The 18,077-nt window shown below is 53.6% G+C and overlaps 1 protein-coding gene across 5 annotated transcripts in view; it reads left to right on the top strand.

Moving 5' to 3' along the window:
• Positions 1 to 14,015, top strand: part of TNK1 (tyrosine kinase non receptor 1) — a 46,161-nt gene extending 32,146 nt beyond the window's left edge. For 4 of the 5 annotated variants that reach the window (XM_072150104.1, XM_072150106.1, XM_072150105.1 and 1 more), the window contains exons 3-14: positions 6,076 to 6,146; positions 8,109 to 8,333; positions 8,416 to 8,568; positions 8,701 to 8,978; positions 9,074 to 9,200; positions 9,290 to 9,436; positions 9,566 to 9,660; positions 9,738 to 9,902; positions 11,899 to 11,993; positions 12,078 to 12,427; positions 12,704 to 12,799; positions 12,904 to 14,015. In XM_072150104.1, the coding sequence (XP_072006205.1) occupies positions 6,076 to 6,146; positions 8,109 to 8,333; positions 8,416 to 8,568; positions 8,701 to 8,978; positions 9,074 to 9,200; positions 9,290 to 9,436; positions 9,566 to 9,660; positions 9,738 to 9,902; positions 11,899 to 11,993; positions 12,078 to 12,427; positions 12,704 to 12,799; positions 12,904 to 13,029 (1,928 nt within the window). In that variant the 3' untranslated portion in view covers positions 13,030 to 14,015. The remainder of the gene's footprint in view (positions 1 to 6,075; positions 6,147 to 8,108; positions 8,334 to 8,415; positions 8,569 to 8,700; positions 8,979 to 9,073; positions 9,201 to 9,289; positions 9,437 to 9,565; positions 9,661 to 9,737; positions 9,903 to 11,898; positions 11,994 to 12,077; positions 12,428 to 12,703; positions 12,800 to 12,903) is intronic. The other variant, XM_072150103.1, reaches the window with a different exon arrangement.
• Positions 14,016 to 18,077: the final 4,062 nt, after the last annotated feature.

The raw sequence follows: 18,077 nt of genomic DNA, 5'->3' as shown, positions 1-18,077 counted from the left end.
TCCTGTCCACCAGCTCCAGTACTATCTCATCATCTCCTGGCCACCAGCTCCAGTACTATCTCACCATCTCCTGTCCACCAGCCCCAGTACTATCTCATCATCTCCTGTCCACCAGCTCCAGTACTATCTCATCATCATCTGTCCACCAGCTCCAGTACTATCTCACCATCTCCTGTCCACCAGCCCCAGTACTATCTCATCATCTCCTGTCCACCAGCCCCAGTACTATCTCATCATCTCCTGTCCACCAGCTCCAGTACTATCTCATCATCTCCTGTCCACCAGCTCCAGTACTATCTCATCATCTCCTGGCCACCAGCTCCAGTACTATCTCACCATCTCCTGTCCACCAGCCCCAGTACTATCTCATCATCTCCTGTCCACCAGCTCCAGTACTATCTCATCATCATCTGTCCACCAGCTCCAGTACTATCTCACCATCTCCTGTCCACCAGCCCCAGTACTATCTCATCATCTCCTGTCCACCAGCCCCAGTACTATCTCATCATCTCCTGTCCACCAGCTCCAGTACTATCTCATCATCTCCTGTCCACCAGCTCCAGTACTATCTCATCATCTCCTGTCCACCAGCTCCAGTACTATCTCATCATCTCCTGTCCACCAGCTCCAGTACTATCTCATCATCTCCTGTCCACCAGCTCCAGTACTATCTCATCATCTCCTGTCCACCAGCCCCAGTACTATCTCATCATCTCCACTACTATCTCATCATCTCCTGGCCACCAGCTCCAGTACTATCTCATCATCTCCTGGCCACCAGCTCCAGTACTATCTCATCATCTCCTGGCCACCAGCTCCAGTACTATCTCATCATCTCCTGTCCCCCAGCTCCAGTACTATCTCATCATCTCCTGGCCACCAGCTCCACTACTATCTCATCATCTCCTGTCCACCAGCTCCAGTACTATCTCATCATCTCCTGGCCACCAGCTCCAGTACTATCTCATCATCTCCTGTCCACCAGCTCCACTACTATCTCATCATCTCCTTTCCACCAGCTCCAGTACTATCTCATCATCTCCTGTCCACCAGCCCCAGTACTATCTCATCATCTCCTGTCCACCAGCTCCAGTACTATCTCATCATCTCCTGTCCACCAGCCCCAGTACTATCTCATCATCTCCTGTCCACCAGCCCCACTACTATCTCATCATCTCCTGTCCACCAGCCCCACTACTATCTCATCATCTTCTGTCCACCAGCTCCAGTACTATCTCATCATCTCCTGTCCACCAGCTCCAGTACTATCTCATCATCTCCAGTACTATCTCATCATCTCCTGTCCCCCAGCCCCAGTACTATCTCATCATCTCCTGTCCACCAGCCCCAGTACTATCTCATCATCTCCTGTCCACCAGCCCCAGTACTATCTCATCATCTCCTGTCCACCAGCTCCAGTACTATCTCATCATCTCCTGGCCACCAGCTCCAGTACCATCTCATCATCTCCTGGCCACCAGCTCCAGTACTATCTCATCATCTCCTGTCCCCCAGCTCCACTACTATCTCATCATCTCCTGTCCACCAGCCCCAGTACTATCTCATCATCTCCACTACTATCTCATCATCTCCTGTCCACCAGCTCCACTACTATCTCATCATCTCCTGTCCACCAGCCCCAGTACTATCTCATTATCTCCTGTCCACCAACCCCAGTACTATCTCACCATCTCCTGTCCACCAGCCCCAGTACTATCTCATCATCTCCACTACTATCTCATCATCTCCTGTCCACCAGCTCCACTACTATCTCATCATCTCCTGTCCACCAGCCCCAGTACTATCTCATTATCTCCTGTCCACCAACCCCAGTACTATCTCACCATCTCCTGGCCACCAGCCCCAGTACTATCTCAGCATCTCCTGTCCACCAGCTCCAGTACTATCTCATCATCTCCTGTCCACCAGCCCCAGTACTATCTCATCATCTCCTGTCCCCCAGCTCCAGTACTATCTCATCATCTCCTGTCCACCAGCTCCAGTACTATCTCATCATCTCCTGGCCACCAGCTCCAGTACTATCTCATCATCTCCTGGCCACCAGCTCCAGTACTATCTCATCATCTCCTGTCCACCAGCCCCAGTACCATCTCATCATCTCCTGTCCACCAGCTCCACTACTATCTCATCATCTCCTGTCCCCCAGCTCCAGTACTATCTCATCATCTCCTGGCCACCAGCTCCAGTACCATCTCATCATCTCCTGGCCACCAGCTCCAGTACTATCTCATCATCTCCTGTCCCCCAGCTCCACTACTATCTCATCATCTCCTGTCCACCAGCCCCAGTACTATCTCATCATCTCCACTACTATCTCATCATCTCCTGTCCACCAGCTCCACTACTATCTCATCATCTCCTGTCCACCAGCCCCAGTACTATCTCATTATCTCCTGTCCACCAACCCCAGTACTATCTCACCATCTCCTGGCCACCAGCCCCAGTACTATCTCAGCATCTCCTGTCCACCAGCTCCAGTACTATCTCATCATCTCCTGTCCACCAGCCCCAGTACTATCTCATCATCTCCTGTCCCCCAGCTCCAGTACTATCTCATCATCTCCTGTCCACCAGCTCCAGTACTATCTCATCATCTCCTGGCCACCAGCTCCAGTACTATCTCATCATCTCCTGTCCACCAGCTCCAGTACTATCTCATCATCTCCTGTCCACCAGCTCCACTACTATCTCATCATCTCCTGTCCCCCAGCTCCAGTACTATCTCATCATCTCCTGTCCACCAGCTCCAGTACTATCTCATCATCTCCTGTCCACCAGCTCCAGTACTATCTCATCATCTCCTGGCCACCAGCCCCAGTACTATCTCATCATCTGCTGTCCACCAGCTCCAGTACTATCTCATCATCTCCTGGCCACCAGCTCCAGTACTATCTCATCATCTCCTGTCCACCAGCTCCAGTACTATCTCATCATCTCCTGTCCACCAACTCCAGTACTATCTCATCATCTCCTGTCCACCAGCTCCAGTACTATCTCATCATCTCCTGTCCACCAGCCCCAGTACTATCTCATCATCTCCTGTCCACCAGCTCCAGTACTATCTCATCATCTCCTGTCCACCAGCTCCACTACTATCTCATCATCTCCTGTCCACCAGCTCCACTACTATCTCATCATCTCCTGTCCACCAGCTCCACTACTATCTCATCATCTCCTGTCCACCAGCCCCAGTACTATCTCATCATCTCCTGTCCACCAGCTCCAGTACTATCTCATCATCTCCTGTCCCCCAGCCCCAGTACTATCTCATCATCTCCTGGCCACCAGCTCCAGTACTATCTCATCATCTCCTGGCCACCAGCTCCAGTACTATCTCATCATCTCCTGTCCACCAGCCCCAGTACTATCTCATCATCTCCTGTCCACCAGCTCCAGTACTATCTCATCATCTCCTGTCCACCAGCTCCAGTACTATCTCACCAGCTCCAGTACTATCTCATCATCTCCTGTCCACCAGCCCCAGTACTATCTCACCAGCCCCAGTACTATCTCACCAGCCCCAGTACTATGTCATCATCTCCTGTCCACCAGCCCCAGTACTATCTCATCATCTCCTGTCCACCAGCCCCAGTACTATCTCACCAGCCCCAGTACTATCTCACCAGCCCCAGTACTATCTCACCAGCCCCAGTACTATCTCACCAGCCCCAGTACTATCTCATCATCTCCTGTCCACCAGCTCCGATAGAACCTCATCATTTTCTGTCCACCAGGTCCTGTATTACATCATCTTCTGTCCACAACGTCACCTGTAATACCATCTCCTTTCCACCAGGTCACTGCATCATCTGCTGTCCAGCATATCCTAGACTATTCCATCTCCAGACCACACTAAATCATCTCAGGTCCACAAGGTCCCAAGCTTGTGTTGGAAATGAAGTCAGACACACATCTTCAGAGTAAGGGCAGAAACAAGACAAAGACAATGCCATGCCTACAGAGCGGCACCGAAGAAGGGTGGTCTGCCTGGCATCTCCTACAAAGTATCACATAAGTCAGATACAACATACGTAGACAATTGTAATTGGTTACACATCACATATTAATTCATTGGACCTCTTCCACCTGATGTATGGTGACATCTGATGAATTACATCCTCAGCCATAGTCCTGAGATTCTCAGTCTCCAAACTAACATGGGCCTCTACCTACTCATTAGTGTTGGATACATAAATTCTAGACTCCATCACATCTCATGACGCTTCTATCCACCAAGTTACCACTACATCCACTGTCGTTGTACCAGGGCTTTTACAGCTGGTGTCTACCAGGTCCCACTCTACATCATCTCCTCTCCACCAGTCCATACTACATCAACCTCTTCTGTCCACCAGGTCCCATACTTCCTCATATAGGAACACCTTTGATAAGTGGCATCATTTCTTGCCCCTCAAGCACCCTGTATGTTCATTATCTATGGTCCATATTTATCCTAAATCAATTTATAGACCACCATCTTCTGTTCATGTAGTCCCATCACCTAAAATCTCTAGTCCATCTAATAACATAGTCCACCATCTCCTGACCATCTAGGTCTGCAACCGCCATGTTCTCCATCTCCTGTCTATCTAGTCCGGTAGTCCCCCATCTCCTGACCATCTAGGTCTGCAACCGCCATGTTCTCCATCTCCTGTCTATCTAGTCCGGTAGTCCCCCATCTCCTGACCACCTTGTGGCCTCGTCCTCCGTCTCCTGACCACCTTGTGGCTTTGTTCTCCATCTCCTGAAAACCTTGTGGCCTCGTCCTCCATCTCCTGACGAGCTTATGGCCTGGTCCTCCTTCTCCTGACCAGCTTATGGCCTGGTCCTCCTTCTCCTGACCAGCTTATGGCCTGGTCCTCCTTCTCCTGACCAGCTTATGGCCTGGTCCTCCATCTCCTGACCAGCTTGTGGCCTCGTTCTCCATCTCCTGACCAGCTTGTGGCCTCGTCCTCCATCTCCTGACCAGCTTGTGGCCTCGTTCTCCATCTCCTGACCAGCTTGTGGCCTGGTCCTCCATCTCCTGACCAGCTTGTGGCCTGGTCCTCCATCTCCTGACCAGCTTGTGGCCTGGTCCTCCATCTCCTGACCAGCTTGTGGCCTGGTCCTCCATCTCCTGACCAGCTTGTGGCCTCGTTCTCCATCTCCTGACCAGCTTGTGGCCTCGTCCTCCATCTCCTGACCAGCTTGTGGCCTCGTTCTCCATCTCCTGACCAGCTTGTGGCCTGGTCCTCCATCTCCTGACCAGCTTGTGGCCTGGTCCTCCATCTCCTGACCAGCTTGTGGCCTGGTCCTCCATCTCCTGACCAGCTTGTGGCCTCGTCCTCCATCTCTTGACCAGCTTGTGGCCTGGTCCTCCATCTCCTGACCAGCTTGTGGCCTGGTCCTCCATCTCCTGACCAGCTTGTGGCCTGGTCCTCCATCTCCTGACCACCTTGTGGCCTCGTCCTCCATCTCCTGACCAGCTTGTGGCCTGGTCCTCCATCTCCTGACCAGCTTGTGGCCTCGTCCTCCATCTCCTGACCAGCTTGTGGCCTCGTCCTCCATCTGTTGACCAGCTTGTGGCCTCGTCCTCCATCTCCTGACCAGCTTGTGGCCTGGTCCTCCATCTCCTGACCAGCTTGTGGCCTCGTCCTCCATCTCCTGACCAGCTTGTGGCCTCGTCCTCCATCTCCTGACCAGCTTGTGGCCTCGTCCTCCATCTGTTGACCAGCTTGTGGCCTCGTCCTCCATCTCCTGACCAGCTTGTGGCCTCGTCCTCCATCTCCTGACCAGCTTGTGGCCTCGTCCTCCATCTGTTGACCAGCTTGTGGCCTCGTCCTCCATCTCCTGACCAGCTTGTGGCCTGGTCCTCCATCTCCTGACCAGCTTGTGGCCTCGTCCTCCATCTCCTGACCAGCTTGTGGCCTCGTCCTCCATCTCCTGACCAGCTTGTGGCCTCGTTCTCCATCTTGTGTAGCTTCTTAATAATAGTGTGAGCCTTGCTCCTCGTGTATATGTGACTTTTATCTTCTTGAATCCTGTCCCTCACATTCTCACATTTCTTTATTTTAGCACAGAGAAGACTTTTTGAAGCTATAAAGCGGAGAAAGCCTCCAGTGCGGCCTAAATCCTGGATGTACAAGGTGAGAGCCCCCAATATATTGATGCTGGACACCAGCCTGCTGTGTGGGAGTTCTCTAGGTGGGTCATGGAGCGATTGGCTGGTGACATATACATGAGTATCATGAGTTCTTTGAGACCCTGAGGGTGTCCTGGGGCTTCAGCCTTCTTTAGTAACAAGAGATATTGACCCTTCGCCTCCTACCTCCCACATACTGATCTTTCTGGTGGTGGATATACAAGTTCTAGTGTGAGTTATGCTCTGTAATCTGAGTGGCTCCCGTGAGGACATCTCTGCAGGTTTGTGTGATTGCTCAACTGGAATTACTGCTGGTGACCTTTGTATCGCAGCCTCGGGCGTCCTGCCGCACATGGTTTACACAGCTGATTGACACGCAGGCGGCAGGTGTGGTTATGGGCGTAGTCTATTCACTAGCGCTTGTTTTCTCATTATTAGTAATATGTTAATTAGGTAAATCTTCTAGAAGGAGCTTCACATGGACAAAGAAGCTGGGGGAGGGTTACACCAGGACAGGGTAGTGACTTTACATGGAACTTTCTAAGAAGCTTTTTACCTGTAGGGAAATCTCGTAATCTCTAAAAAAAAAAAAAATCTAAATCTCTAAAGAGAATTCATGTTCCCTATGAACCCAGCTGGTCCATGATCCCTCTATACTGGGAGAGTCCATCCTGCCCCATAATCCCCACTGGTCCATGATCCCTCTATACTGGGAGAGTCCATCCTGCCCCATAATCCCCACTGGTCCATGATCCCTCTATACTGGGAGAGTCCATCCTGCCCCATAATCCCCACTGGTCCATGATCACTTTACTGAGAAAGTCCATCCTGCCCCATAATCCCCACTGGCCCATGATCCCTCTATACTGGGAGAGTCCATCCTGCCCCATAATCCCCACTGGTCCATGATCACTTTACGGAGAAAGTCCATCCTGCCCCATAATCCCCACTGGCCCATGATCCCTCTATACTGGGAGAGTCCATCCTGCCCCATAATCCCCACTGGTCCATGATCACTTTACGGAGAAAGTCCATCCTGCCCCATAATCCCCACTGGCCCATGATCCCTCTATACTGGGAGAGTCCATCCTGCCCCATAATCCCCACTGGTCCATGATCACTTTACTGAGAAAGTCCATCCTGCCCCATAATCCCCACTGGCCCATGATCCCTCTATACTGGGAGAGTCCATCCTGCCCCATAATCCCCACTGGTCCATGATCCCTCTATACTGGGAGAGTCCATCCTGCCCCATAATCCCCACTGGTCCATGATCCCTCTATACTGGGAGAGTCCATCCTGCCCCATGATCCCCACTGGTCCATGATCTCTCTATACTGGGAGAGTCCATCCTGCCCCATAATCCCCACTGGTCCATGATCCCTCTATACTGGGAGAGTCCATCCTGCCCCATAATCCCCACTGGTCCATGATCTCTCTATACTGGGAGAGTCCATCCTGCCCCATGATCCCTCTATACTGGGAGAGTCCATCCTGCCCCATAATCTCCACTGGTCCATGATCCCTCTATACTGGGAGAGTCCATCCTGCCCCATAATCCCCACTGGTCCATGATCTCTCTATACTGGGAGAGTCCATCCTGCCCCATGATCCCTCTATACTGGGAGAGTCCATCCTGCCCCATGATCCCTCTATACTGGGAGAGTCCATCCTGCCCCATAATCTCCACTGGTCTGTGATCCCTCTATACTGGGAGAGTCCATCCTGCCCCATGATCTGTACTGGGAGAGTCCATCCTGCCCCATGATCTGTACTGGGAGAGTCCATCCTGCCCCATGATCTGTACTGGGAGAGTCCATCCTGCCCCATGATCTGTACTGGGAGAGTTCATCCTGCCCCATTATCTGTACTGGGAGAGTCCATCCTGCCCCATGATCTGCCCTGTTCTAATGATTGGACCAATGTAACCCTCTTGTCACTCACCTCCTTCTCTTCCTTCTTACAGATGTTTTCCACAAGGAGCCCTGACAGCCCGGATTCTCCCCCGTACCCCGATACCATCATCTCCCCATCCTCATCCTCCCCATCATCTGCTGCCTCCAGAGGGGACCCAGACTGCTCCCTGAAATGTCTGATCAACGAGAGGGACCTGAGTATGTTTGAGCGCTTGGGTGACGGATGTTTTGGTGTGGTCAGACGAGGGGAATGGAGGATCCCTGGTGGACGAATGGTAGGTGTCAGTCCTTTGTGTCATCGGAGGCATCATGGGGTGGATGTCTGGTGCCATGTGATGACATGTTGTATCTCCGCAGGTGAATGTGGCGGTCAAGTCTCTCCGCACAGACGCCGGCTCCGACCCAGACGCTCTCCTCGATTTCCTGCAGGAGGTAAACTCCATGTACGCCCTGGATCACCCACACCTCATACGCCTATATGGAGTCGTCCTGGCGCAGCCCCTGAAGATGGTAAGGAGACCTAACGTGTCCACACTAAACCTATATATCGACGTGGTGGAAGCGGCCATTTTCGGAAGGGGGATGTGTTGGTTCTGGTCCATGTTGAAGACTCATTTGACTCTTCGGTTTCCTTGGTTACAGGTGACGGAGCTGGCACCTCTAGGATCCCTCCATGACACCTTACGTTCACGTTATGGTTCCTTCCCTCTCCCGCTCTTGTGGTCATACGCCCTACAAATTGCCTCCGGGATGAATTACCTGGAATCCCGCAAATTCATCCACCGCGACCTGGCGGCACGCAACATCCTTCTGACCAGCGAGGAGGTAGTCAAAATCGGGGACTTTGGACTGATGAGGGCGCTCAACGGGCACAATGACCACTACATTATGTCTGCTCACCGCAAGATACCCTTTGCATGGTAAGACCCCGTATAATGGAGGCAGAGCGGACGGGATACGGGAGGCGCGAAGGTTATGGGGCATCCGGATGACTTCTCCTTCCATCATCTTCTAGGTGTTCTCCAGAGAGTTTGAAGATCGGCACCTTCTCTCACCCGTCTGATGTTTGGATGTTTGGAGTCACCTTGTGGGAGATGTTCACCTATGGTCAGGAGCCCTGGCTTGGATTAAGCGGCAGACAGGTACCCCACAAATCCCACAGGTGGGGGGAGGTGTTAGAACATGGGGTCCCTATATCTGCAGTGTTTTATATCATTGTCTTGTTCACCAGATCCTCTGCAAAATAGACCGTGAGGGTGAGCGCCTGGAGCGGCCGGATGACTGTCCACAGGGTATCTACTCCATCATGATGAAGTGCTGGGCCCACAAACCTGAGCAGCGCCCCAACTTCAGCAACCTGATGACCCTGATCCAAGAGGTAAGTGAGATCCTGAATACACCTGTAGCTCCATCTCTCCTGTGCCCTTATTATTGCCCCAGTACCCCTATCTCTTCCATACCGCTGCACGCTGAAGCCATACCTCAGACATACCTCTCCCCCTTACAGGTGCGTCCGTTGGAGGTCCGTATTCTGCAGGATGTGATGGATCCCACCTTGTTGCGCATGGAGGCTGGCGATGTGGTCACGCTCATTGATGCGGGGTAGGTATCTTCATGTTATGGGGGTTCAGGGCTGAGAGAGTCCCCCACATCTTATCATCTTCTCCTCTTATTCTTAGGCCGGAGTCCCAGCTGTGGAGGGGACAGAACCGCCGCACCCTCAAAGTGGGAGCATTTCCATCGTCACTGGTCAGCTCAGAGGACATGGCTCAGACGAGGAGCTGCGTACAGCTGGCGAGCAGCATGTCAAAACTGTCTGTGGGAGAGACAGAGGCCGACATTGAGTAAGTATCTGGCTGTGTCACATGACTGTCTAAGAGTACCTGCCGTCTCTGTGTCGGATGACTCCGATCAGTGCTCGGGGTCCTGACGTCTCCGTGTCGGTGACTGTGCTCGGGGTCCTGACGTCTCCGTGTCGGTGACTGTGCTCGGGGTCCTGACGTCTCCGTGTCGGTGACTGTGCTCGGGGTCCTGACGTCTCCGTGTCGGTGACTGTGCTCGGGGTCCTGACGTCTCCGTGTCGGTGACTGTGCTCGGGGTCCTGACGTCTCCGTGTCGGTGACTGTGCTCGGGGTCCTGACGTCTCCGTGTCGGTGACTGTGCTCGGGGTCCTGACGTCTCCGTGTCGGTGACTGTGCTCGGGGTCCTGACGTCTCCGTGTCGGTGACTGTGCTCGGGGTCCTGACGTCTCCGTGTCGGTGACTGTGCTCGGGGTCCTGACGTCTCCGTGTCGGTGACTGTGCTCGGGGTCCTGACGTCTCCGTGTCGGTGACTGTGCTCGGGGTCCTGACGTCTCCGTGTCGGTGACTGTGCTCGGGGTCCTGACGTCTCCGTGTCGGTGACTGTGCTCGGGGTCCTGACGTCTCCGTGTCGGTGACTGTGCTCGGGGTCCTGACGTCTCCGTGTCGGTGACTGTGCTCGGGGTCCTGACGTCTCCGTGTCGGTGACTGTGCTCGGGGTCCTGACGTCTCCGTGTCGGTGACTGTGCTCGGGGTCCTGACGTCTCCGTGTCGGTGACTGTGCTCGGGGTCCTGACGTCTCCGTGTCGGTGACTGTGCTCGGGGTCCTGACGTCTCCGTGTCGGTGACTGTGCTCGGGGTCCTGACGTCTCCGTGTCGGTGACTGTGCTCGGGGTCCTGACGTCTCCGTGTCGGTGACTGTGCTCGGGGTCCTGACGTCTCCGTGTCGGTGACTGTGCTCGGGGTCCTGACGTCTCCGTGTCGGTGACTGTGCTCGGGGTCCTGACGTCTCCGTGTCGGTGACTGTGCTCGGGGTCCTGACGTCTCTCTGTGTCGGATCTGGCCATCGGCGTGTCTCTGCGCTGTCTCTTGGATGCGGTGTTTCTGTGTGTAGGCGCTCCCGGGGCCGGCCATCGGCGTGTATCTGTCTCTTGGATGTGGTGTCTCTGTGTCGGCGCTCCGGGTCGGGCCATCGGCGTGTATCTGCGCTGTCTCTTGGATGCGGTGTCTCTGTGTAGGCGCTCCGGGTCGGGCAATCGGCGTGTCTCTGCGCTGTCTCTTGGATGCGGTGTCTCTGTGTCGGCGCTCCGGGTCCGGCCATCGGCGTGTATCTGTCTCTTGGATGCGGTGTTTCTGTGTGTAGGCGCTCCGGGGCCGGCCATCGGCGTGTATCTGTCTCTTGGATGTGGTGTCTCTGTGTAGGCGCTCCGGGTCCGGCCATCGGCGTGTATCTGCGCTGTCTCTTGGATGCGGTGTCTCTGTGTGTAGGCGCTCCGGGTCCGGCCATCGGCGTGTATCTGTCTCTTGGATGCGGTGTCTCTCTGTGTAGGCGCTCCGGGTCGGGCCATCGGCGTGTATCTGTCTCTTGGATGCGGTGTCTCTCTGTGTAGGCGCTCCGGGTCGGGCCATCGGCGTGCATCTGTCTCTTGGATGCGGTGTCTCTGTGTCGGCGATCCGGGTCGGGCCATCGGCGTGCATCTGTCTCTTGGATGCGGTGTCTCTCTGTGTAGGCGCTCCGGGTCGGGCCATCGGCGTGCATCTGTCTCTTGGATGCGGTGTCTCTGTGTCGGCGATCCGGGTCGGGCCATCGGCGTGTATCTGTCTCTTGGATGCGGTGTCTCTGTGTCGGCGCTCCGGGTCGGGCCATCGGCGTGTATCTGTCTCTTGGATGCGGTGTCTCTGTGTCGGCGCTCCGGGTCGGGCCATCGGCGTGTATCTGTCTCTTGGATGCGGTGTCTCTCTGTGTAGGCGCTCCGGGTCGGGCCATCGGCGTGTCTCTGCTTCTTTTGGTCTTTGTCTTATGGCTGTGTATTTTCTCCAGCAGACGGAGCAAGTCGAAGGACCTGGCACGGCGCGGTGCTGGAGGCGGTGCCGGTGGTGGTGCAGGAGGTGGAGTCAAGTTACTGCGCATGCAAAGTGAGTGCCCGATGCCCCGTTATTAGACACATCAGCTGCCATTAGGGGGCGCCCACTAACTCCTTTTTATTCTTGCTTCCTTAGGGCTCTCGAAGAGTCTCGAGTCCCTCTCCGACTTCCCTCCACAGAACAGTCGTCAGAACCTCCTTGGACCTAAGAGCCGCGTGCGAGACCTGGAGAGCTCCCCGCCCCGCGAGCCCTCCCCCCGCAGAATGAGCGACCTCCCACCCCGCAGGATCCTTGCCAACCTCCGCCCTCCAGTCCTCCCCAAACCCAAACTACCCGCCCACAAGGAGAGGCTCCTCCCCTTGCCCAGTGCCGACTACCCCCCTTCACAAATGAGCCGGACCGGCAAAGAGAAGATCTCTTCCTCCCCGGCCCTGGCACAGAAAGGAGGGGCCTCAGAGAGCGACCTCCAAAGGAAGATCAAAGAGGTATGTGAGCCCCAAACTGAACCGCTCTCTAGTCACATCCGGAGCTGCAGTCACTCTCTATGAGCATGCGTCTTGATCTGCTGCGCAGCATTGCAGGAGATGTGAGCGATCCACAATGCTGCATATGGTGTGACTGGAGTATCAGCATTATCCTACAACAAAGTAGGGACTGCAGCTCTGTGTGTGACTGGAGTATAATGCATTATATACAGTAAGAGCAGATTAGTGGCTGCAGCTCTGTGTGTGACTGGAGTAACAGGATGTGTGTCTGACCAGGTGGAGGAGCGGGTCCATGGAGTGACGACGGAGGAGAGCCGGGACGCTCTGTGCAGATACGGAGGAGACGTCAGCCGCGCCGTGCAGGCTCTGAAGGTGAGTGTCCGCTATGACCCACCACACGCGTGACCCCCGCCACACGCCTGACCCTGTGACCCCCAGCACACGCCTGACCCCATGATCTTTTGTGTCCCATGCAGGTGGAGCAGCTCTACAACATCAGCCGTCACAGTAAGGAGGAGTGCCGCCGCATCCTGGAGAAGTGCACGTGGAACCTGGAGGCGGCATCACGCTACGTCCTGCGCAGAGCTGTGCACCCCCACTGAGCGCAGCGCCCCCGCCAGGCACATGGGAGGACTACAGGGTTATAAAGAACCCGCCAATTACCTACACAGCTGAGGACTGAGCGCAGCGCCCCCGCCAGGCACATGGGAGGACTACACGGTTATAAAGAACCCGCCAATTACCTACACAGCTGAGGACTGAGCACAGCGCCCCCACCAGGCACATGGGAGGACTACACGGTTATAAAGAACCCGCCAATTACCTACACAGCTGAGGACTGAGCACAGCGCCCCCGCCAGGCACATGGGAGGACTACACGGTTATAAAGAACCCGCCAATTACCTACACAGCAGAGGACTAAGCACAGCGCCCCCGCCAGGCACATGGGAGGACTACAGGGTTATCATGAACCCCGCAATTACCTACACAGCTGAGGACTGAGCGCAGCGCCCCCGCCAGGCACATGGGAGGACTACAGGGTTATCATGAACCCCGCAATTACCTACACAGCTGAGGACTGAGCACAGCGCCCCCGCCAGGCACATGGGAGGACTACAGGGTTATCATGAACCCGTTAATTACCTACACAGCTGAGGACTGAGCACAGCGCCCCCGCCAGGCACATGGGAGGACTACAGGGTTATCATGAACCCGTTAATTACCTACACAGCTGAGGACTGAGCACAGCGCCCCCGCCAGGCACAAGGAAGGACAATGCGGGGTGGTGGTTGCTACATTGAGGACCCTTGGGTGCTGGACATCCCAGGGTCGCTGTGAACCGTTTTTTGATCATATCCCGAGGCAGAGCCGACATTCCAGGAAGTGTTGTCATAGGAGACGTTATCCCCAGGTCACAGCCTCCAAGAACAAAAACTGTCCTGGTGACCAGGACTGTGGGGTGCACCAGGGAGGAGGACTAGAACTCCCAGCATCCACACAGATGGTCATGTACGTGCAGTATTAGGACATGTCTGAAGGAGACGCCTTTTTTGTATTACTGTATGTAATAAAGTTATTATCTCTCTTATGTTGCTCCCTCATGTGTCCTTCTCTCCGCGCCCCCTGCAGCGCAGCTCCGTGCCCGAAACTCCCCTCCATCCCCCACTGCTCATTAAAACTGCACAAAGCAATGACACCACAGCCGGGAGACCTACAGTATACAATGAGAACATAACGAAGAGACACCAAGGACACAATGGCCTGAAATCACAAGTGATGCCTCCCTTGGGTCATTAGATGTTGGGGCCTCATCATGACCTGGACATTTTCTGTCTACACGGAGTAAACCATGATATTCGCATAATGATCTAGGTTTAAGAATTCAATCTTATCTACAAGGATGTTTTTGATTGATGAGATCTTCAATTGACAATCTAGAGGGACCGCTATGGGTACGGCCTGTCCCCTAATTATACTAACCTCCCATTAGGGTGGAGGGACCGCTATGGGTACGGCCTGTCCTCCAATTATAATAACCTCCCATTAGGGTAGAGGGACCGCCATGGGTACGGCCTGTCCCCCAATTATAATAACCTCCTATTAGGGTGGAGGGACCGCTATGGGTACGGCTTATCCCCCAATTATAATAACCTCTCATTAGGGTGGAGGGACCGCTATGGGTATGGCCTGTCCCCCAATTATAATAACCTCCCATTAGGGTGGAGGGACCGCTATGGGTACGGCTTATCCCCCAATTATAATAACCTCCCATTAGGGTGGAGGGACCGCTATGGGTACGGCCTGTCCCCCAATTATAATAACCTCCTATTAGGGTGGAGGGACCGCTATGGGTATGGCCTGTCCCCCAATTATACTAACCTCCCATTAGGGTGGAGGGACCATTATGGGTATGGCCTGTGTCCCAATTATAATAACCTCCTATTAGGGTGGAGGGACCGCTATGGGTGCGGCCTGTGTCCCAATTATAATAACCTCCTATTAGGGTGGAGGGACCGCTATGGGTACGACCTGTCCCCTAATTATAATAACCTCCCATTAGGGTGGAGGGACCGCTATGGGTACGGCCTGTCCTCGAATTATAATAACCTCCCATTAGGATGGAGGGACCGCTATGGGTACGGCCTGTCCCCCAATTATAATAACCTCCTATTAGGGTGGAGGGACCGCTATGGGTACGGCCTGTCCTCCAATTATAATAACCTCCCATTAGGGTAGAGGGACCGCCATGGGTACGGCCTGTCCCCCAATTATAATAACCTCCTATTAGGGTGGAGGGACCGCTATGGGTACGGCCTGTCCCCCAATTATACTAACCTCTCATTAGGGTGGAGGGACCGCTATGGGTACGGCCTGTCCCCCAATTATAATAACCTCTCATTAGGGTGGAGGGACCGCTATGGGTACGGCCTGTCCCCCAATTATAATAACCTCCCATTAGGGTGGAGGGACCGCTATGGGTACGGCCTATCCCCCAATTATAATAACCTCCCATTAGGGTGGAGGGACCGCTATGGGTGCGGCCTGTCCCCCAATTATAATAACCTCCTATTAGGGTGGAGGGACCGCTATGGGTATGGCCTGTACCCCAATTATAATAACCTCCCATTAGGGTGGAGGGACCGCTATGGGTACGGCCTGTCCCCCAATTATAATAACCTCCTATTAGGGTGGAGGGACCGCTATGGGTATGGCCTGTACCCCAATTATAATAACCTCCCATTAGGGTGGAGGGACTGCTATGGGTATGGCCTGTGCCCCAATTATAATAACCTCCCATTAGGGTGGAGGGACCGCTATGGGTATGGCCTGTGCCCCAATTATAATAACCTCCCATTAGGGTGGAGGGACCATTATGGGTATGGCCTGTGTCCCAATTATAATAACCTCCTATTAGGGTGGAGGGACTGCTATGGGTACGGCCTGTCCCCTAATTATAATAACCTCCCATTAGGGTGGAGGGACCGCTATGGGTACGGCCTGTCCTCCAATTATAATAACCTCCCATTAGGGTGGAGGGACCGCTATGGGTACGGCCTGTCCCCCAATTATAATAACCTCCTATTAGGGTGGAGGGACCGCTATGGGTATGGCCTGTGCCCCAATTATAATAACCTCCCATTAGGGTGGAGGGACCGCTATGGGTATGGCCTGTGCCCCAATTATAATAACCTCCCATTAGGGTGGAGGGACCATTATGGGTATGGCCTGTGCCCTAATTATAATAAACTCCTATTAGGGTGGAGGGACCGCTATGGGTATGGCCTGTGTCCCAATTATAATAACCTTCCATTAGGGTGGAGGGACCGCTATGGGTACGGCCTGTCCCCCAATTATAATAACCTCCCATTAGGGTGGAGGGACCGCTATGGGTATGGCCTGTGTTCCAATTATAATAACCTCCTATTAGGGTGGAGGGACCGCTATGGGTACGGCCTGTCCCCTAATTATAATAACCTCCCATTAGGGTGGAGGGACCGCTATGGGTATGGCCTGTGCCCCAATTATAATAACCTCCCATTAGGGTGGAGGGACTGCTATGGGTATGGCCTGTGTCCCAATTATAATAACCTCCCATTAGGGTGGAGGGACCGCTATGGGTATGGACTGTGTCCCAATTATAATAACCTCCCATTAGGGTGGAGGGACCGCTATGGGTATGGGCTGTGTCCCAATTATAATAACCTCCTATTAGGGTGGAGGGACTGCTATGGGTACAGCCTGTCCCCCAATTATAATAACCTCCTATTAGGGTGGAGGGACCGCTATGGGTACGGCCTGTCCCCCAATTATAATAACCTCCTATTAGGGTGGAGGGACCACTATGGGTATGGCCTGTGCCCCAATTATAATAACCTCCCATTAGGGTGGAGGGACCGTTATGGGTATGGCCTGTGCCCCAATTATAATAACCTCCTATTAGGGTGGAGGGACCACTATGGGTATGGCCTGTGCCCCAGTTATAATAACCTCCCATTAGGGTGGAGGGACCGCTATGGGTATGGCCTGTGCCCCAATTATAATAACTTCCCATTAGGGTGGAGGGACCATTATGGGTATGGCCTGTGTCCCAATTATAATAACCTCCCATTAGGGTGGAGGGACCGCTATGGGTATGGCCTGTCCCCCAATTATAATAACCTCCTATTAGGGTGGAGGGACCGCTATGGGTATGGCATGTGCCCCAGTTATAATAACCTCCCATTAGGGTGAAGGGAGTCTACTTTGGTTTTTCAATCCCATATTATTTTGGGGCAGATTATGCACAACACAAATGACATGCACTTCACAAATGGATCCTAGAGAGAACCAGACACTTCTTGGACCTTACAAAGGAAATGGACTTGTGCACTTGTTCGGATCTTCTATAACTAATGACGTGAGTCTGATGTGTCACCATTAGAGATGAGCGAGCACTAAAATGCTCGGGTACTCGTTATTCGAGACGAACTTTTCCCGATGCTCGAGTGCTCGTCTCGAATAACGAGCCCCATTGAAGTCAATGGGAGACTCGAGCATTTTTCAAGGGGACCAAGGCTCTGCACAGGGAAGCTTGGCCAAACACCTGGGAACCTCAGAAAAGGATGGAAACACCACGGAAATGGACAGGAAACAGCAGGGGCAGCATGCATGGATGCCTCTGAGGCTGCTTAATCGCACCATTATGCCAAAATTATGGGCAACAGCATGGCCATGACAGAGTGACCGAATGAGGCTAGATAGCATCTAAAACATGCAATAATTGACCCTGACACTATAGGGGACGGCATGCAGAGGCAGCGGCAGGCTAGAGAGTCTCATGGCGACATACCCGAAATGGACTCAGGTTTCACCAAAGGAGGTGAAATGATTTCCTATGTGAACAAAAGGTTGACGGTATATTTAGTCGATAACACAGCATGGTGGCGACATAGTGACCAAGTTCCATAACGTATCTGGTGAAACACCCGAAAAATGAGCCTGACACAGCTCTTTTGATAAGGGGACGACATGTGGAGGCAGCCATGGAGACGACTTCCATGATTAAGAGCGACAGTATGGGGCATTCATATTGCGCTGCTATGATTGCAACTTCAGGTCTCCAGCATGGCGGCGACAGATGGGCCGAGTTCCACTATGTATCTGGTGAAAC

This window comes from Engystomops pustulosus, chromosome 4 (assembly GCF_040894005.1).
Source record: "Engystomops pustulosus chromosome 4, aEngPut4.maternal, whole genome shotgun sequence".
Taxonomy (NCBI): Eukaryota; Metazoa; Chordata; class Amphibia; order Anura; family Leptodactylidae; genus Engystomops; species Engystomops pustulosus.
The sequence above is the reverse complement of the archived record's forward strand: the minus strand, read 5'-3'. Positions and strand labels throughout refer to the sequence as shown.